Source organism: Leopardus geoffroyi, chromosome D2 (genome assembly GCF_018350155.1).
Source record: "Leopardus geoffroyi isolate Oge1 chromosome D2, O.geoffroyi_Oge1_pat1.0, whole genome shotgun sequence".
Taxonomy (NCBI): Eukaryota; Metazoa; Chordata; class Mammalia; order Carnivora; family Felidae; genus Leopardus; species Leopardus geoffroyi.
Window position 1 is genome coordinate 53586639 of NC_059334.1, and position 22247 is coordinate 53608885.

Here is a 22247-nt window from a genome sequence, read left to right on the forward strand (position 1 = left end):
CAATTGACTTACAAATAGGTATTAATCTGTTCTAGAATAATTGTAAAGATAATTTCCATGATATGTTTTAAAATAGGATGTAAGCATATAGATCTGGAATTGTTGTAGATATTGACTAGATGTAATCGTGGCCAAATTGAGGTAATTACTACATGGTAGCATCAGGTGGTGCTGAGATCGTGACCTGAGCCTAAGTTGGATGCTTAGCCAACTGAGCCACCCAGGCACCCCTAGTCATCTAATTTTTAAATTAGTGGTAGATTTTGTGACAGTTTGCAAAATATACTCTATCTTTGGGAATATAGGCTGGAGAATCAACAAATATCTTTAAACTGAATTAAAAAAAATTTTTTTTACTGTTTATTTTTGAGAGAGAGAGAAAAAAACAGCACGAGCATAGGTGGGGTAGAGAGAACAGAGACACAGAATCTGAAGGAGGCTCCAGGCCCCAAGATGTCGGTACAGAGCCTGGCACAGGGCTTGAACTCATGAGATCATGACCTGAGCCAAAGTCAGGATGCTCAACTGACTGAGCCACCCAGGCACCTGTAATTTTTGTTCTCTAGATAGTGCCTTTCCTCATTTTTAATATCCAAATCAATGGGAAAGTGTCAAATATTATTTGATTAATTAAAAAAAAATCCCTCTAGCCAAAACATAAGAGACTCTTAAAAACTGAGAACAAACTGAGGGTTGATGGGGGTTGGGAGAGAGGGGAGGGTGGGTGATGGGCACTGAGGAGGGCACCTGTTGGGATGAGCACTGGGTGTTGTATGGAAACCAATTTGACAATAAATTTCATATTAAAAAAAATCCCTCTACCTACTTTCAGTGGATTTTGGTGGTGAATATTATTGTAGGAAACTGAGAGTTTTGTTTTCTCTACCAATTAATTATAATATCTTCGCCGAATTGTATACTCTTTGTGTTTCAGTTTCTCATCTATAGAGTGTAAATAGTAATGTCTGCCATAGACATCTACCTCATAGAAGACTAGAGAAAATCAAAGTATGTATATGAAAATACACAGCAGTTTCTCTGGGGCATAGGCTGTATTTTACTAATTACTGCATACTCACTGTGTCATTCAGTATATATTTGTTGGGTTGAAAATAAATCAGTCTTTGGTTTTTTACTTGTTTTTTATGATGCCTATTATTATTACTAAATGCTTTAAATAGTGTAAAATTAAAAAAAAATCTCCTTAGTATACATTTTACTTTCATTTGAATTAAATCCGTACATTATTTATGTTACAGTACATGGATGGGAGAGATATTATGAAAGCACATGTCAAATAACTAAATATTCTCATTAAAAATTTTGGAACTTTTTCAAGGTATACATTTAAGGTACTATGATGACTATGATACTGCTTATGGTGTTATAGATTTAGATGAAGTGAAATAAGGAAGCTGTATGGTAGTATAAGTCATGAATTTTCAGCCTGAAAACTTGTTCATATGGTTTATAGTTTGTGTAAATAGAAATAAATACTAATTTTTCCTATTTTAACTATAACTGTGTCCTTTTTGATTGGAGTGTTTGGACTGATTATTTTGTAAAATTAATGTAATAACTTTTTATAGAGTTTTATTTTTAACTTTTCACAGGTATTATTCTGCTCTAAAAACTATGGAACAATTAGAAAATGTGTATTTTCCCCGGGTTAGTCAATACCGGTTTTGTCAGCTAATGATAGAAAATCTTCCTAAACTCCGTGAGGATATTAAAGAAATTTCCATGTCTGATCTCAAAGACTTTTTGGAAAGCATTCGAAAACATTCTGACAAAATAGGTGAAACAGCAATGAAACAGGTGAGAATAAAAAGAAAATTCTTAATGTTTAAAAAAAAATTTTTTTAAATGTCTATTTTTGACAGAGAGAGAGAGAGAGAGGCAGAGCATGAGCGGGGGAGGGGCAGAGTGAGAGGGAGACACATTCTGACACAAGCTCCAGGCTCCGAGCTCTCAGCACAGAGCCCGACACAGGGCTCGAACTCACAGACCGCGAGATCATGACCTGAGCCAAAGTCGGACACTCAACTGACTGAGCCGCCCAGGAGCCCCTAATTTAATGTTATTCGGTGGTGTAAGTTATAGAATATATCCAAAGTTTACCTTTTTTATTTTTAGTTACCTAAAATGCTTATTTTTGTTTAGCTTAACCCTTTTCTTATTTTTCCTGAATCTTGCTTGGAATGGATTTAATCAGCATTTTCTTTTGGTTTGCAGTTATTCTGTATTTAAGGAAAGTCACTCTAACTTGACTCACCAGCCTTTCTCCTGGTAAGTCAGGTATAATATTAACTTGTGCCAGCAGACAAATTTGCTGTAAAATTAGCCGAACCACAAACAGAGGCAAATGGGATTCCTTTTATCATAAGATTTTAAATTACTGTCTCCTTAAAAGTATTATCTTTGAGTTGACAACTCCTACAGGTCAATAATAAGAAGAAAAAATAGTAGACAAGATTTGGCAGTTATAAAGTTAATGTACCTACCTTTTGAATCAGCATTCTTCCAGGTAATTCCAGTGAGAAATGAAAACATGTCCTTGTGATGTTCACAGCAACTCTGTTCACGATTAGCCCCAAACTGGAAACAACCCAAAGGGGCATCAACAGGGGAGTGGATAAACAAATTGTGCTGTATAAAAATATAATGGAGTATTACTTCGCAATAAAAAGGAATGAAATTACTGATATGTACAAAAACAAATATTAATCTCCTGGGCATTATGCTAAACTACAGAAGCTGGACACACAAAAAAGCACAGATTGTGGGATTCCATTTATATTGCAGTTGTAAAGCAGGAGAAACCAAAGAGAAAAAGTCATGGGGTGCCTGGGTGGCTCAGTGCGTTAAGTGTCTGACTTAAGCTCAGGTCATGATCTCAGGGTTCAGGAGTTCGAACCCCACATCGGGCTCTCTGCTGTCAGCATGGAGCCTGCTTCAGATCTCTATGTCCCCCCACCTCCCCCCCTTGCCTCTCTGCCCCTTCCCTGCTTGCTTACACATGCTCTCTATCTCTCAAAACTAAAATAAAACTTAAAAAAAAAATCAGAGCAATGGTTGCCTCTGGTTGGGGAGATTGCCTGGAAAGGGACATGAACGGGCTTTCTGGGGAGATGGAAATGTTTTGTCTTATGCTAAAAGTGCATCCACTTGTCAAAATTGTACAGTTAAGGTCTATACATCTCAGCATATATAAATCTGACCTCAAAGAAATTTGTAAAAAATCATTGGGGGGTGTGTGTGTGTGTGTTTGTGCACTGAGTGGGTAAAGATACATAGATGACACAAGAATGTATAAATATTAATTGTTGAAGGTAGGTGATGAGTACTTGGGAGTTAATTATATTAATCTGTTCACTTTGTTTATATTTGAAATTTTTAGTAAAAAGTTTTAAAGTGATTATACTTTAAAATTTCTTAACTAAAACTTCTAATAATCACAGTGTCATAAAAATAAAACAGTCCTCCTAATTTTTTTTCTCAAGTATTAGAAACGACTTTAGAGAAGCTTGAGGTGGGGCAGGGTGGGGCAGAGGGAAGCCGACTGTGTAGCACCTGAGCTGAGAGCCAGAGAGTGCACTGCAGGTGCGACCTTCGCTTCCTTCTCCTGCCAGGGCTTCCAGAGAAGCTTTTTACTTTATTTTATTATTTTTTAAAAGTTTATTTATTTATTTTTGAAAGAGAGAGAGAAAGAGAGTGCATGCATGTGCCTGCAGGAGCAGTGGAGGGGCAGAAAGAGAGAGAGAGAGAGAGGGACAGAGGATCCGAAGTGGGCTCTGGGCTGACAGCAGAGAGCCCAATGTAGGGCTCGAACTCACGAACTGTGAGATCATGACCTGAGCCGAAGGCAGATGCTTAACCAACTGAGTCACCCAGTGCCTCTATTTTATTTTATTTTATTTTTCTATTTTTTAAAAAAATTTTTTAAAAACATTTATTTATTTTTGAGACAGAGAAAGACAAAGCATGAACAAGGGAGGGTCAGAGAGAGAGGGAGACACAGAATCTGAAACAGGCTCCAGGCGCTGAGCTGTCAGCACAGAGCCCAACGCGGGGCTCAAACTCACAGACCGCCAGATCATGACCTGAGCTGAAGTCGGCCGCTTTACTGACTGAGCCACCCAGGTGCCCCTATTTTAGTTTTTAATTAAAGAAATGTATCTGTATCAGACTGTCACAACAGAGGAAATTAAAATTCAGTATATTAACTTTTTCCCTACTTAACTTATTTTTTAATTAGTTACTTTTGTTTATTTATTTATTTTGAGAGAGAGAGAGAAAGAGAGAAAGTGGGGAAGGGGCAGAGAGAGAGGGAAAGAGAGAGAATCCCAAGCAGGCTCAACACCACCAGTGCAGAACCCAGTGTGGGGCTCAAATTCATGAACCACAAGATCATGACCTTAGCCAAAGTCAGATGGTTAACTGACTGAGTCACCCAGGTGCCCCTCTACTTTAACTTTTTCCAGAATTATCTTCAAATCAGATAATCTCCATTATATTCCTATTAATCGTTTCAGCTTTGCACAGTATTCTATGTTAATTTGTTTAACAGATTTAATAAATTTGTTTAGTAAATTGTTTACTTTGGGGATGTATAGATTTTGAAAATTCTTTATCAGGATCAATATACTTTAATAATAAATGAAAACCATATGTAATAATGTAAGATTTGTGCAATAATGTTTTTTAAAGTTGTTTCTTTTTAAAGAATTTCCTGTTAACTGTTGCTTATCTATAGCTTATCTATAGGTGGGCTATAGCAGATTTGATTTTCAAATTATTATTATTTTTAACATTTTTTTAAATGTTTTATTTATTCTTGAGAGAGAGAGACACAGAGCATGAATGAGGGAGGGACAGAGAGAGAGAGGGAGACACAGAATCCAAAGCAGGCTCCAGGCTCTGAGCTATCAGCACAGAGCCCGACGTGGGGCTCGAACTCACAAGCAGTGAAATCATGACCTGAGCCGAAGTCAGACGCCCAACCGACTGAGCCACCCAGGCACCCCTCAAATTATTTTCAATAGCATCTTTTGTTCAGATAAATACTTGGTTGATAAAAATATATATTTGTTTTCTGTGAATAAACAAAAGCTATAAAAGATAATTTAAGCCAAAGTTAATTTCCTGTCTTTCCTTTGGAAGCTACGTCTGAGGCCATTTTCCTTACCATTGGAATGATAGAAATATGATTCACTGTGGGCAGCAGCATAGGAAAAGAAATGGTAGAAGTGTTGGCCAGCAGGCTAGAGTTGGAACCTTAGATTAATAGCCTGGAAAAGATAAAGACTAAGTAAGTATGAGAGAATAAGGTTTGAAGCTAGAGTTCAGAAGAATCCAGAGATGCTGACTCTAGAGACTGTCATTATCCCAGAGAACTACATCCGTTAAGAAAGCCCCAGGAAAGGCGAGCGGGTGGCTCCGTCGGTTAAGCATCCGACTTCAGCTTAGGTCATGATCTTATGGTTCCTAAGAGTGAACTCTGCATCGGGCTCTCTGCTGTCCGCACAGAGCCCGCTTCAGGTCCTCTGTCCCCTTCTCTCTCTGTCTCTCTCTCTCAAAAATAAAATAAGCATTAAAAAAAAAAAATAAAGCCCCAGGAAAGTGGAACCAAAAAGATTGGATATTACCTCACTATTCAGGTGGAATAAAGTATGAGATGTCATAGCTTTTCTCTGAAGTGATCATCTTTGTCTTTCACTGTTGACACTTCAAGAGATACTTAATAGGACTGATGCATTCTATAATAAAATGAGAATCAGGGGGAGGTGCCTGGGTGGCTCAGTCGGTTAAGCGTCCGACTTTGGCTCAGGTCATGATCTCACGGTCCGTGAGTTCGAGCCCCGCGTCAGGCTCTGTGCTGACAGCTCAGAGCCTGGAGCCTGTTTCAGATTCTGTGTCTCCCTCTTTCTCTGACCCTCCCCTGTTCATGCTCTGTCTCTCTCTGTCTCAAAAATAAATAAACATTAAAAAAAAATCCAACTCTTGGTTTAAAAAAATAAATAAATAAAATGAGAATCAGGGGAGCCTCTGATTCTTCTTGTAGCATCTCCCATTTCTTCTCAGGATATAAAGTCCTTTTGACTGATTGTCTCTGATCAGTGAGTGTTCTTCTACACTGGAGAGTTCTTCAACATTACATTCTTGCTTTCAGCATCACAATGTCTTCAGTACTTTTTCTCCTAAGTCTCCTAAGAGCAAGGAGTTCTGTGTATGTAATGGGGATAAAAAAACCCATAATCACTTGGTAAGGTATTTTCAGCACAAGGATATCAATGATAGTTTAAAGTTCATGTTCTAGGGGCACCTAGGTGGTTCGGTCAGTTGAGTGTCATGATCTTGCGGTTCATGAGTTCAAGCCCCACATCAGGCTCACTGCTATCAGTGCAGAGCCCGCTTTGGACCCTCTGACCCTCTCTCTCTGCCCCTCCCCCTCTTGCACTCTCTCAAACAAACAAAACAAAACAAAACAAAAAGCACTTAAAGTTTATGTTCTATTATATAGTCAGTTTTAACTAAGTTTCATTATTAAACTTATCTTCTCGGACCTCTTTTTCATGAATCAGCTCTGGACTCTTTCTACCGAGGCAGTCCACCAAGTCATGGGCCCTAGGATTTCAGGTTTATGAGAATTTCCTGCTGAAAGGGAATGGACTCTTCCGAGTTTATTACCATTATTTTCTTGTAAAAAGCGTCAAGCTCCCTACCTCTGCAACTTAAACAGACCTTTCATCACAGAAACCTTTCCTAATCATGTCTTAATTCCATTATCTAATGTCCCATTTGTGGATTTACTTGTTATATATTTGCTTGAGTATCCTGTAGGCACATCAAATCTAGCATTTCTAAAAGTAAACTATCTTCTTACAAAATGTATTGATTTTTCCTATGTTTATTATGTCACAGAGTAATATGTCCAGTTTTCACAAGGCAGAAACTGGGGAGCACTTTAGACTTTTCAGGAGTATTTATATTCTTTAAGTAATTTGTTACTAAATTCTACTCAGTAACGATCAGTTCTGCTTCTCAATTTCTGTCGATTCTGTATCCTCCTTTCTGTGTACCTAGACTGTTGTTATATCAAATTAATTATTCTCCTTATCTCTAGTCTTTTGCTTGCTATTCCAAAATGTGAGTATGACAACTTTCTCTTCAGTGACTCCCAGTGACCCTTTACCTAAATCTGAATTCTTCAGCGTGAAACAAAAGCCTCATCTCCTGGTACTCCTTCCTGTGATATAGCAGTAATGGATTTCTTGCAAATTTTTGAATACACAGTTTGTTTCCTCTATTTAGAATGCCTTCCATTTTTCCAAATTTCCTTTCTGCTGAATTCCTGCATTTTCCCCCAAAAGCTGGCTTAAGCATCTCCTAGTCTATGGAATCTGCCTTTCTCTGTCTCACTCTTGCCAGCAAGAGATGGTCACTTCCTCCTCAGTCTATATCCTGTATACTTTTCACACTACATTATAATTGCTTAATTTTGTATCCTTAACTAGGCAGTAAGCTTTTTAAGTGATGGGTTATATCCAATTTATTTTTACCTTCCTGGGATCTAGTACCATGCTCAAATTGAGTCGCACAAAAAGTTATTTTTTTAAAGGATCTTAGAGTTGAGTTTTAGCTTCTTTGGGGAGAATTTTTATTTTTAAAAATTTTTTAAATTTTTTGAGAGAGAGAACGCGGGGGAGGAGCAGAGGGAGAAGGAGAGAGAATCTTAAGCAGCTACCTCACTCAGTGCAGACCTTGACATGGGGCTCCATCTCATGACTGTGAGGTCATGACCTGAGCCAAAATCGAGTCAGATGTTTAACTGACTGAGTCACCCAGGTGTCCCCAGAGAAAATTTGTCAGGTGAAAAACCAAACTTGTAGTACTTGTAGTACTACAGTACTTTGTAGTTTTTTCCCCCTCTTTCTAATGTGAGAGATGAGTCCACTGTGAGTAGAGTGATGTTTAATTAACAATTAAATACCTAAAATTCATAGTCTCAGTTAACACTTTCCATATTACATTTTCTGGCACACATTTTAATAGTGGAAAACAGGGGACTAAATGGTCAAATAACTTTTGGAAATCTGAGTTAAATTTAAGCATATTTTTTCAGTTATGAATTCTAAATCTCTTGAAAAGGGATACAGTATATAATGTTTATTTAACTTAAATTAGTATAGAACCTTTTCTCAAGAAATACTTGTTGATACTGCTAGTTTTGCATACAACACAGTTTGGAAGCAGTGCTTTTAAAAAATGATTTATACTTCTCTGAAAACAGAAAACCCTTGACAAAGTTAGTTTGGACAGCTCGATACTGTAGTTCCTTCTGTGAGGTTGGTTAGTGGATATTTCATAGAGTTGGGATTTTGGCCAAAGAGTGAACCACTCCCTCCCACCAACAGACACACATGCCAGCTTAGGAAGTAAATGGTCCCATGTAACTTTAGGGCTTCAGAAAATTAAACTTTTTTTTTCACTAGCAATAATCAATTGAAGTTAAGGCAGCATATTTTATGTACTTTCATGCATGTATATCTTTTTAATTTTTCTGGTATTTTAGATTTTATGTGGCTGGTTTTTTACTTAAGAAAGAATTAGTGGGAATTCTTTTGTAAAACTGACAATATTCCAAACCGAAGGTCATTAAAATAGTTGAATCATTATTTAACTTGACTCATTGAAATGAAGAGGAATATACTCTTTGGTAATTCATATAAAGCTAACTCTAGGATGAGAACCAAAGTCTAAGCAATGGAACTGTTAGACATGGACTTTAAAGTTAGCATAGTCAAAGCACTATAAGACAAGATTAAGAATTTTGGCAGATCAGTTAAAACCATAAAGCAAACCATCTGTAAATTCAGAACTGAAATTATATGAACATATTAAGAACTCAGTGTATAGTTGGCAGAACAGCTTAGACACAGCTAAAGAGAGAATTAATTAACCAGAAGGTAGGTCAGAGGAATTTATCCAAATTGAAGCTCAGAGAAACAGAAGAATAGAAAATAGAGTTTAAAGACATATGAGATAAGATGGAAAAGTTTAACATATGTATAATTATAGTCCCAAAAGGGAAGAAAGAGAGATGGACATAAACAATATGGATAGACCTTGAAGCCATGGATTCAAAAAGTGTTGTGAATTCTAAGTGGGAGAAATACAGAAATGCCATACTTAGGCATAGAATAGTAAAATGTTAGAAAAGTAAAGAAAAGAAGAAAAATCTTAAAAGCAGCCAGAGGGGAAAATTTGTTATCTTTAAAAGAGCAGTAATAATACTAATTTATAGCTGACTTCTCAGCAGAATCAATGGAAACCAAAAGACAGTGAGCTAATATATCTGAAGTGCTAACAAATCTTATCTGTCAACCTAGAATTGTTTACCCACCAAAAAATGTCTTTTAGAAATGGACGTGAAATGGGAGCATCTGGCTGGCTCAGTTAGCATGACGTGTGACGCATCTTGGTAGACATGACCTTGGGATCATGAATTCGAGCCCCATGTTGGGGTTAGAGTTTACTTAAAAAAAAAAAAAAAGAAGAAAGAAAGAAAGAAATTGGGGATAGAGTTTACTTTAAAAAAAAAAAGAGGGGCGCCTGGGTGGCGCAGTCGGTTAAGCGTCCGACTTCAGCCAGGTCACGATCTCACGGTCCGTGAGTTCGAGCCCCGCGTCAGGCTCTGGGCTGATGGCTCCTGATGGCTCAGAGCCTGGAGCCTGTTTCCGATTGTGTGTCTCCCTCTCTCTCTCTGACCCTCCCCCGTTCATGCTCTGTCTCTCTCTGTCCCAAAAATAAATAAACGTTGAAAAAAAAAATTAAAAAAAAAAAAAAAAAAAAAAAAAAAAAAAGAAATTGAGATGAAATGGAGATATTTTTCAGATAAACAATACCTAGAGAATTTATTTCTAGCACACCTACATAAAAGAAATACTATTTTCAGACAGAAAATGATCCCAGTTAAAAACCCAGAGATGTTACAGGTAAACAGGACAACTATTTTGGGTAAAATTGCATGTATTATATTGGCTGTGTAAAACAAAAACATAGGATTTACATATTTATAGAAACTATTTTATGACAACTATTTTGCTGGCATGTTGGTTTTGGACCCACACTACCTCTAAATCATGACTTGCACAAGGATAATACCTTTCCCTCTCACATACCTGTATTATATTTACTTTGATATGATTCAGCTACTATCAACTCTTACCTTTGCCCCTTTATTTAAAACAGTACAAGACAACAACCACATATAAGTTAGAAGGAGAATTGATATGGGTTTGAAAATTTCTATTAAGTTATTTTGCTTATAGGAGACATACCTTACATGTAAACATATAGAGAGGTTGAAAGCAAAGGGATGGAAAAGATACCTCATGCAAACATCAATTAAAAAAACTGATGTGTGTGTATTAATATCAAAGCAGCCTTTAAAACAAAATTATTAGAAGAAAGAGGAACACTTCATAGTGATAAAAAGATTCAGTTAATCAAGAAAATAAACAGTTCTAAATTTTTTCCCATAATAATGTAGTCTCAAAATATATAAAGCAAAAATTTGTATATTAATATCAAAGCAGGCTTGAAGACAAAATTATTAGTAGAAGAAAGAGGAACATTTCATAGAGATAAAAAGATTCAGTTCATCAAGAAAATAATTCTAAATTTGTTCCCATAATAAAATTTATAAGGCAAAAATTGTCAGATTTAAAAGAAATCGACAACTTGATGATCATAATGGGAGATATTAATAATACACTTCTCTCAGTAAATGCTAGAACAGTAGACAAAATTAATAAAGATACAGTCCTTTCAAATAATGTGATTAACAACACTGACCTAATTGACATGTCAGTATATTGCATGATTTCAGAATATACATTTTTTAAAGAACGTTTACCAAAATTGATTACATTCTGGTTCATGGAGCAAATGTCAGTAAATTTAAAAGGATTGAAATGATAGTATGTTCTCTGACCATATTGGAATTATTCCAGAAATCAGAAAAAATAGGTAAGTAGAAAATCTCTGTAGGTTTGGAAATTAAGAAGTAAAATTCTTTTTTTTTTTTTTCAACGTTTATTTATTTTTTTGGGACAGAGAGAGACAGAGCATGAACGGGGGAGGGGCAGAGAGAGAGGGAGACACAGAATCAGAAACAGGCTCCAGGCTCTGAGCCATCAGCCCAGAGCCTGACGCGGGGCTCGACTCACGGACCGCGAGATCGTGACCTGGCTGAAGTCGGACGCTTAACCGACTGCGCCACCCAGGCGCCCCAAGAAGTAAAATTCTAAATAATCCATAGATCAAAGAAGAAACTCAATTTAAACCAGAAAATATTTTGAATTATAACGAAAGTATGACATATCAAAACTTGTAGGGTGCAGCAAAAGTCACATTTAAGGGAAATTTATAGCCTTAAATTTATGAATTAGGAAAGAAAGGCTGAAATCAGTGACATAAATATTCATCTCAAGGAGTTAGAGAAACAATAAACAAATTAAATTCAAAAAAAATAGAAGGATATGACCCAAACAGCACAGGTAAAAAAAACAAAACAAGTGGGTTTATACCAAACTAAAAAGCTTCTACACATCAAAGGAAGCAATTAACAGTGTGAAAAGACAATCCACAAAATGGGAGAAAATAGTTGCAAACTGTAGGTCTGATTAGGGATTAATTTCCACAATATATAAGGACTACATAAAACTCAATAGCAAGAAACCTTAATGACCTGATTTAAAAATCAGCGAGGGGAGTGCCTGGGTGGCTCAGTTGGTTTAGAGGGGGACTTGGGCTCAGGTCATGATCTCATGGTTTGAGTTCAAGCCAGTTTGAGTTCGAGTCCCGCATTGGGCTTTGTATTGACAGCTCAGAGCCTGGAGCCTGCTTCAGATTCTGTATCTCCCTCTTTGTCTGTCCCTTCCCCACTCTCACTCTGTCTCTCTCTCTCAAAAATAAATAGAGATTAAAGAAAAAAAAATTTTTTTTATATCAGCTAGGGATTTGGATAGACATTGCTCCAAAGACGACATACAGGTTGCCAGCAGGTATATGAAAAAATGCTCAATATCACTAACCATTAGGGAAATGCAAATCAAAATCACTGTGGGATATATCACCTCCCCCCTCTCATGTTTGCTGTTATCAAGCAAAAGACAACTAATGTTGGCAGGTGTGTGGAGAAATCAGAGCCTTGCATACTGTTGAGGAAATGCAAAATAGTATAGTTGCTATTTTGAGGAGGTTCCTCAAAAAGTTATTAAATTTTTTTAATGTTTATTTTTGAGAGAGAGAGAGACAGAGCATGAGTGAGGAAAGGGCAGAGAGAGGGGGAGTCAAAAACTTAAAAATAGAACTACAGTATGATCCAGCAGTCCTAGATAGATATCAATCCAAACGAATTGAAATCAGAATCTTGAGAGATTAGCACTTCCCATGCTTATTGCATCATTGTTCACAATATCCAAGATACGGAAATAATACAGATGTCCATTGACAGATGAATGGATTAAGAAAATGTGGTATATACGTATAGTGGTATGTGGTATACGGTCTTTAAAAAGGAAATTGTGACGTATCTAAAATAGTCAAATTCATAGTCTCACAGAGTGGAATAGTGGTTGCCAGGAACTGGGGCAAAGAGGAAATGAGTTACTCATCAGCAAACCTAAAGTTTCAGTTAGGCAAGATGAATAAGCTCTAGAGGTCTGCTGCATAACCTTGTACCTATAGTCAGCAATGTATTAATATATTAATATTAGTATGTGTAAATGCATATACACTTAAAAATTTGTTAAGAGTAAATGTCATGTTAAGTACACTTAACCACAGTAAAATAAAATTAAAAAAAAGAAAATGGAAGGAAATAATCAAGAATAGAAATCAACATAATAGAAAACAAAATACATTAGGGAGGATCAACAAAGCCAAAAATTGGTTCTTAGTCTTTTCAAATAATATTGATAAACCCTGGCACAACTGTCCAGAAAGAAGACTGAGAACATAAATCATGAATAAAAAATGAGACATTACTCTAAGTCCTTTACCCAAGCCCATTAAAAAGATGGGAAAATATGAACAAATTCTTGAACTGATTTTGATCATAATAATTGTTGTAATAATCTGAATTTTTCTTTTTCCAATACAGGCACAACAGCAGAAAACCTTCAGTGTTGCTTTGCAGAAGCAAAATCGTGTACAATTTGGGAAGAATATGCACTTCAATGATAGAATTCCAGAAGAAAGGAATGAAGTTGAATTGAAACGTGCATTTGAGGAAGAGGATGAGAATGAAGAAGAGGTGACAGGAGTTCCTTCCTTTTTCCCTCCTTCTCTCCCTCCCTCTTCTTCTTCCCTTTCTTTATTTTTTTTTTTCCATGAATTTCTTCTTTTCAGTTGTGATGTACATCTTTGTGACTGTCAGTCTTCCTATGTGCAAATTGAATTTATGTAGGTCAGTTTGTAATGAGCTATTAGAGCATTGTGTCATCTGAAATAATAGACTGCATAATTGACAGAGAAACAGGATATATTCTAGATTACATTTATAAGCCATGGTAGTTGAACCTGGGTGTTCTGCCATAATTAGCAGTAAAATTGTAAATGTAATGATTTTTTTTGTAGTGATCACTCATTTTAATTATCTGTGGCAAACTTCTAATTTCATGATGGCTTGACCTTGCTGTTTAGACTAATTCTGGAAAGCCCACCTTCCCCCACCCCCCATTAGTGCTGAGATATTACAGAATGGTTCTAATATGATTAAAGTTTTTTAATTCTTGAAAAAGTTTTTTGTCTAGAAAACTTGAAATTATTCTTAAATATTCACTTTCTTTCATCCTCTATATCCAAATTTATTCCTAATCTTACTCTGTACACAAAGTCTTCAGTTGAGCCTACTTTCTGTCTTTTCCTTTGAATGTTTTTTGAATTTAGTTAATACCATGAGGAGGCTGTTAAGTTTTGCTTTGTCATTGAGATTTTAAATTCTGTTTCTAAGGTCCTAGTCAGGGCATAGTAGAACTTTTAATTAACTGATAAACCATATGAATGTATGCCCATGGTCTTCTCTGTGCTTTGAAAACAACTGAATGTTCAGTATGTATGTTTCTACTATATGCCTGAAGATGAGTGAGACTATATGCATTTATGTGTGTGTATCTCCATGTATGTGTGTATGTATACACATGTATTTGTATGTATATGCATATGTTGTGGAGTCTGATACTGTACTGAATACAGACAAATAAACTGCCTAAGACAGTTTAATGTCTTCTTAATGTGGAATTAGTGAGTCCTGATTAGTCTCTGGAAATTAAATAAATGGTTTTTGTTCTTTCTTAATCAGTATTCAGAGAATCTCTATATTCTCTCCTCCCAAGCATGTTAGTGATATACAGTCTCTGTCCTTTAATCACCTTATAATCTAAAATACTCAACAATGATGATTAATACATAAAGAATGAACTATTGAATAAAAGCCAAGACAATTAAAAGGCATTGTGTTAATACTATGTGATTTTTATAGTTGATAAATGTTATAACATGAAGTCTATGAGTCTCCTTGTCTATCTTTAACTTAACATTATCCAACAGTAAGCTAGTAGTTTGATATTTAAAATGTGGTTTTATTTCTTAGGTCTTAACTGTTCAGGATCTGGTTGATTTTTCTCCTGTTTACCGATGTTTACACATTTATTCTGTTTTGGTGAGTATCTTTTGTATATGTATAGTGTGTGTGTCTGTGTATATGTGCACATATGTATGTATATACACATAAATATTTGTATAATAAGAAAGACATGTACACATTTTAGGCCTGCTTTTCTGAAGGCTTACCATAAATTCAATGAGTTGTAAATCTTCATGCATAAATATTTGTGAAATATTCCCTGCAAGTAAAACACTTACTTTTTTCTATAAATTATCATAATCTGCTTTCAAGTGATATACCACTTCATGTAGAAGAACCTTAACAATATACTTTCATTTCACCCTTCTTATATTTGTGCTAGTGTTGCATCATAATTATTTTAAAATATATTGCTTCTACATATGTTTACTTCTTCAACATTATATTCATTTTTGATTAAACAATTATTCTTTCGAAAAATAATAGCATTATTGGGGCGCCCGAGTGCCTCAGTCAGTTAAGCATTGACTCTTGGTTTTGGCTCAGGTCACAATATCACAGTTCTTGAATTCAAGCCTGTTTGGGATACTCTCTCTCTCTCTCCTGTCCTGCTCATGCTGTCTCTCCCTCTCTAAATAAATAAATAAGCTAATTCTAGAACATTTCATTATCAAAGAAAGAAACCTCTTACCCATTACTAATCACTCCTCATTCTCCTGTCCCTCAGCCCCTGGCAACCACTCATGTACTTTCTATCTCTATAGATTTGCTTCTTCTGGATATTTCATATAAATAGAGTCATAGTAAATGTGGGTTTTTGTGTCTTGGCTTCTTTCACATAGTTGGAAGTTTAGGTTATTGATTGAGATCTTTTTTGTTTTTTAATACAGACATTTACAGCTATAAATTTCCTTCTAACCGCTGCTTTAGCTGCATTCCATGAGTTTTTGTATGTTTTTTTGTTTCCATTCATCTCAAAATATTTTCTAATTTCTTGTTATTTGTTCTTTAACCCAACAGGTAGTTAAGGGTGTGTTGTTTCATTTCCATATGTTTGTGAATTTCCCAAACGTTCTTCTGTTACCAATTCCAAATTTTATCTCACTGTGGTCAGAGACCATACTTTGTATGACTTCAGGCCTTTTAAATTTATGGAGGCTTGTTTTATGGCCTAACATATGGTTTATCTTGGAGAATGTTCCATGTGCATCTGAGAAGAATGTGTATCTGGCTGTTGTGGTGTGTTGTAGACATCTGTTAGGTCTAGTTGATTTAATACTGTTACTCAAATCTTCTTTCCTTGCTGGTCTTCTGCCTATTTGTTATTGAAAGTGGTAATATTGAAGTCTCCAATCGTAACTGTTGAATTATCTATTTTTCCTTTAGTTTTGCCACTTTTCATTCATGTATTTTTGAGGCTTTGTTTTTAGGTGAATGTATATAATTATTATATCTTCATGATGGATTAATCTTAGTTCATTATGAAATGTCATTCTTTGTGTATTCTTTTTTTTTGGCTTACGGTCTATTTTGGCTGATACTAGTATAGCCACTCTAACTCTTTTGGTTACTATTGGCATGGTATATTTTTCCATCCTTTTATTTTCAATTTCTTTGTGTTTTAGAATCTAAAGTATGTCTCTTATAGATAGCATATAGATGAATTTTTAAAAATCCAGTCTGCCATTGGGGCGCCTGGGTGGCGCAGTCGGTTAAGCGTCCGACTTCAGCCAGGTCACGATCTCGCGGTCTGTGAGTTCGAGCCCCGCATCGGGCTCTGGGCTGATGGCTCAGAGCCTGGAGCCTGTTTCCGATTCTGTGTCTCCCTCTCTCTCTGCCCCTCCCCCATTCATGCTCTGTCTCTCTCTGTCCCAAAAATAAATAAACGTTGAAAAAAAAAAATTAAAAAAAAAAATTCAGTCTGCCTATTTCTGCCTTTTGATTGGAGTGTTTAATTTAATTCATTTGCTTTTATTTCATTTCATTTCATTTTAATTTAATTTAATTTAATTTTTAATTTTATTTTAGTGTTTATTCATTTTTGGAGAGACAGACACAGAGAATAAGTGGAGAAGTGGCAGAGAGAGAGGGAGACACAGAATCTGAAGCGGGCTCCAGGCTCTGAGCTATCAGCACAGAGCCCGACACAGGGCTCGAACTCATGAACTGTGAGATCATGACCTGAGCCAAAGTCGGATGCTTAACCAACTGAGCCACCCAGGAGCCCCATAGTTCATTTGCGTTGAATGTAATCACTGATAAGATCAAATTTGTACCTACCATTTGTTTTAATATGTCTTATTTCTTTTTTGTTCTATCCCTCCAATAGTTTCTTTTGCATTAAGTAGATGTTTTCTCATGAACCATTTTAATTCTCTTGTCATTTCTTTTAACATATCTAAACATATATATATTAGTAACATAACTACATATATATGTATGTTAATTATATATAAATATATTTAAATATATAAATAAACGTAATATATGATAATTAACATATATATGTACACACATGTAATATATATAGCATTTCCTTAGTGTTTGCCCTGGAGATTATAATTTACATCCTACCTTAAAACAATCTAGTTAGGGGCTCTTGGGTGGCTCAGTCGGTTAGGCGTCCGACTTCGGCTTAGGTCATGATCTCACGGTTCGTGGTTTTGAGCCCCGCTTCAGGCTCTGTGCTGGCAGCTCGGAGCCTGGAGCCTGTTTCGGATTCTGTGTCTCCCTCTCTCTCTGCCCCTCCTCTGTTCACGCTCTATGTCTCAAAAATAAATAAACATTAAAAAAAATTAAAAAACCAGTCTAGTTCATATTAATCTTCCTCTTTTGTGTTATTATTGAGATACTACTTACATTTTTATACATATAAACCATAATATAACTATTTATTTATACAGTTGTTTTCTGAATCAGAAGAATGGAATTACAAAAATAAAAGTATGTTTATACTGTCTTTATATTTACCTCTATATTACCTTTACTGAGACTTTATTTCTTCATGTTAATTAGAGTTACTGTCGTGTCCTTTTATTTTTGCCTCAAGGACTACCTTTTGTATTTCTTTTAGGGAGGTCGACTAGCATCAAATTCTTTCAGTTTTTGTTTATCTGGGAATGTCTTAATTTCTTCTCTGGTTTTTATGAGTAGTTTTTCTAGATATAGAATTTTTGGTCTTTTTCTTTCAGCACTTAGGATATGTCTATGGAAGGCATTTATATTTAACTATATCTACAGAAGGCATTTATAGGTAAGGAGTTTTGAGGTTTGGATTACTCACTGAAATTGGATTAAGTTAAAATTAAAATAATTGAAAAGGAATGGTAATGATGTCAATTAGAGCAAATAGCATTATCTTCATTAGTTAGCTTAATTTTTTCTTTTAGCTCTCTAGTAAAAGCAGGACCAACTCTGTACTTACGAGCCAATATAAAAGTGATAAGCACAATATCAATCTAAATGTATTGTTTTACAAATTAGTGATGTTTCAAGTGTGTTGAGCATTCTTGAATAGACCTATGAAATTTTTTTTCTTGGTAAAGCTGTAATAAATTATAGTATCATTTTTATTTTGTTTTTAAAGTTTACTATTTTGAGAGAGAACATGCACGCATGTGCATGATTGGGGGACAAATAAAAGGAGAGGGAGAGAGAGAATCTCAAGCAGGCTCCATGCTTACAGCACAAACTCAGGAGCCATGAGGTCATGACTGGTGCTGAAACCAAGAGTCAGACACTTAACCGACTGAGCCACCCAGGCACCCCTAAATTATACTATTGTGTAAAAACAATCATACTTTTAGTCTATTCTATGATGAAATAATTTTTCAAATGTGTGTGTGATTATAAAATACTTTAACTGCTTAGATTCTCTTCAAATTTAGTGTTTTATGTTTTATAATATCAGGTAGTAGTATATACATTTACCCACATTTATAACCTGAGAGAGAGGATAGGTTCCATCAAGATTACATTGATTACATTGATATATATAGTAACATTGAAAAATTGGCTTCCAAGGGTGCCTGGGTGGTTCAGTCGGTTGAGCATCCAACTTCAGCTCAGGTCATGAGCTCACGGTTTATGAGTTTGAGCCCCGCGTTGGACTCTGTGCTGACAGCTTGGAGCCTGGACCCTGTTTCTGATTCTGTGTCTCCCTCTCTCTCTGCTCCTCCCCTGCTCATGCTGTCTCTCTCTCTATATCAAAAATAAATAAACATTAAAAAAAATTAAAAAAAAAAAGAAAAATTGGCTTCCAGTTGTCTGATCTCAAGTTTTTCTTTTCTTTTTTTTTCTTTGTTTTGTTTTTAAATTAGATCATATTGGATTCTAATCAAGATGAGGTTCTTAATTATCTCAGTCGTTAAAGTGGCTTGTGTTGTGGTTTGATTCTTTAAAAACTCCTTTCAAATTAGATTTTTTTTCCCTATAGGTTTTTGGTCTTAGTGGAGAAGAATGATTTTTTGCTTTGATAAGCCTTAATTTTTCTGTCTTACATGGGCCCAGTAAACTGCAGTGAGTGCCAACAGGCACTTCTGTTACTTTGTGTTATCCTTGTTCTATGTCTGCCTGATCCAGAAGGATAGTGACCATGACAGTGTTGTTCATTGTTCTTTCCCTAGTGCCTTTCATTGCATCTGATACTTCATAAAAATTTGCTGAATTAGTAATTGGCTCTTTAATACCACACTAAATGTTAGTAACATTATTTCATATATCTTTATCCTGGTAGCTTATGTCAACAGGCATTAATCTCTGGGAAAGAATATGTCTTTTATACCTTGTGCAAAAAAATATTGAACCAACAGATATTATATGAGGTTTCAGTGTGGCTTTCCTGAGAATGATATGTTGGGTATTAAATTATGTTTCATTTTTCATGATTTAAAATGAAAGAAACAAAAGCCTAATTAAATTATCAAAATGATCAAAAGTCAGTGGTAGAGAACCAATAGAATGATAGAAAGTTTTAGACTCCAGTCAACTTTGTGATTATTCATAAAGAATCTGTGAGTCAAATAGCCAAATATTCAAATTAATGAAAAGTCTCAGAATTTATATGTTACTATAATGAACTATTGATTTATAATTTTTGATAACTTACTTTTAGTTCTCTGTATGTTTTTATATCTTTTATTTCTTTATATAAAGAATTTATAAATTTAAGAAACCTGCATTTTAAAAGATGTCAGTTTTGACTAATTCAGGCAAGACCTTTTCCCTTTTTTACTGTGTGAGCAAGGTTTTACTGTTCTATAAATATAAATAAACTTTCATTAGCAAGAAAACTTCTAGTTGGTATATATGGCCAAAAATTGGTAAAAGTAAAATTATGACCAAATTTGGTAAAGCTAATTCCTCTTTATTATTATAATTATTTTCCTTTCATTTGTTATTTCATTCCACTACTTTCTAGTAGTAACTGGGCAAATTACTCTTCTCAGTTGATTTTCTTAATTGCAAAATATGGATAACAATTTATAAAGCTATGTTGGATATTAGAGTAAATAGAAGTAATAAAATGCTTAGCGTAGTGCCCAGTATATAGTAGCACTCAGTAAATGATAAAAGGATTATCGTAGAAGGGTTTCATTAATATATATGATTTCAAGGACTAGGTGTTTTGGTTGTAAGTCCATTTTAGCCAAAGAACTCTATGTCCAAAATCCTTAAGGTAGCATTGTCCAAGCTCTGTTTGAACAAATGTATGCACCATGAAAGGAAAATAGGTATACTGGGGGAAAAAAGGTTCTCTTTGGAAAATGCTGCAAATAATAACCACAATATAGCTTATCATTTTTAAGGCTTTGAGAAATCCTAAGAGCTATGTGAATTTCCTTAGCTGGCCATGTTATAAAGTTTGTGTGTACAGGGACCATTTTTCTTAAAATAAGGAATACTGCAGGTAGTGTGAGAATTGCTGTCCTTAGACTTTAAGGGGTTTTATAGGCTTTCCAAAGGGTCCTGGCCTAGAATTTTTAAGGAAAGAATTTTTAGATCCTCCGCTTTTTCCTAAAAATGATCTCTCCGGGAACCTCAGCCCACCCTCTCTTACTTTTGGTGCTCTGCCCAGATCCCCTTGGATCTCTTTTCATAACAGCTACAAGTTCCTTAGAGTCCTCAGCCCTGGGGGGAGCACAAATCTTTACACAGTATTGTTACAGTGTTTTTGCACCTTTTAGATGTTCTAGATTGTACATACTGTTTTGTTTTTATAGTTGAGATAAATCAGGGCTTAGAACTTGAGAATATATATTTGGAATACAATGTTAGAACATTTTCTGTACATGTGTTAAGGAGCTTTCACATCAGTGTGCGCTAAACTGGGTCATCTGTTCTGTTATCTGCCTGACCTTGTGCCTACATTCTCTCCTTTATTTTCCCAATTTGATGCATACCCTAACTATGATATTTGGTATTTTGAGATGAACTCTGAGTACAAAGCTGTACCGTAATGTAAGATGTCAGTTTTGGTGTGACTGGAGGTACTTGCATCAATAAAAGAACAGGTTACTCCCCTAAAAAAAAAAAAAAATCAAAAACCAAAAAAGAAAAAAAAAAAATCCCTCTGCAGTATAATTTATTCTTTAGAGTTTTACTGTGGGATCAAGTTGAAGCCTATCCTCTTCAAGACTTTTTTTGCCTGAATCAAGCACTCTTTTTTTTTTTTTTTTTTAAGATTTTGTTATTAATCTTAATGAACCTAGGTGACTCATTTGGTTAAGCGTCTGACTTTGGCTTAGGTCATGATCTTACAGTTTGTGAGTTTGAGCCCCGCACCGGGCTCTCTGCTGTCAGCACAGAGCCCACTTTGGATCCTCTGTCTCCCTCTCTCTGCGCCTTTCCCCTTCCTCCTCCCCCTACCCTGCTTATGCGCGCACGCTCTCTCTCTCTAAAATAAATAAACATTAAAAAAAAATCTTTAAACATTTTGTTATTTTTAAATAATCTCTACACCCAGCGTGGGCCTGGAACTCACAACCCTGAGATCAAGAGTCACATGCTCCACTGACTAAGCTGTTCAGGGACTCTGAATCTGGCATTCTTGATTGGCTTCCTCTCATGTCCTTCCTTGCTTTCCTCACTTCTGGAACAGTCTCCCTTTTGAATGCTTCCTTATTATATCATTTGGTGTCTATTTATAGAAAAACTACCTAAGATGTTATATTAATTATCTACTGCTGCACTTAACAAACATTTATTATTTTACAGGGTTAGCTATCTGGGAGTGGCTTAGCAGGGCCATTCTGGCCCAAAGTCTCTCATGGGGTTCTAGTCAAGATGTCAGTGAGGGCTGTAGTCCTCTGAAGGCTTGACAAGGGTTGGGTGATTTGCCTCTGTTATGACTATTGGCAGAAGGCCTCAGTTCCTTGCCACATAGGCTGTCTACAAGGCTGCCTGACAATTCTCATGACATGGCAGCTGGCTTCCCCAGAGTGAGTGATCTGAGGGAGGCTGAAAGGAAAGACATAATGTCCTTAGTAATCTAATATCATAAATGACATACCTTCTGCTATATCCTACTGGTGACATAGATCAACCCCTGGTTGGACTGTGGGATGGGACTACACAAGAGATCTTTGGGGGC

At 35.7% G+C, this 22247-nt stretch overlaps 1 protein-coding gene across 10 annotated transcripts in view; it reads left to right on the forward strand.

The window, feature by feature from the left end:
* Positions 1–22247, forward strand: part of EXOC6 (exocyst complex component 6) — a 227951-nt gene that overhangs the window by 69974 nt on the left and 135730 nt on the right. For all 10 annotated transcript variants that reach the window (XM_045438226.1, XM_045438227.1, XM_045438232.1 and 7 more), the window contains 3 exons: positions 1614–1818; positions 13172–13324; positions 14663–14731. In XM_045438226.1, coding sequence (XP_045294182.1) covers positions 1614–1818; positions 13172–13324; positions 14663–14731 — 427 coding nt within the window. The remainder of the gene's footprint in view (positions 1–1613; positions 1819–13171; positions 13325–14662; positions 14732–22247) is intronic.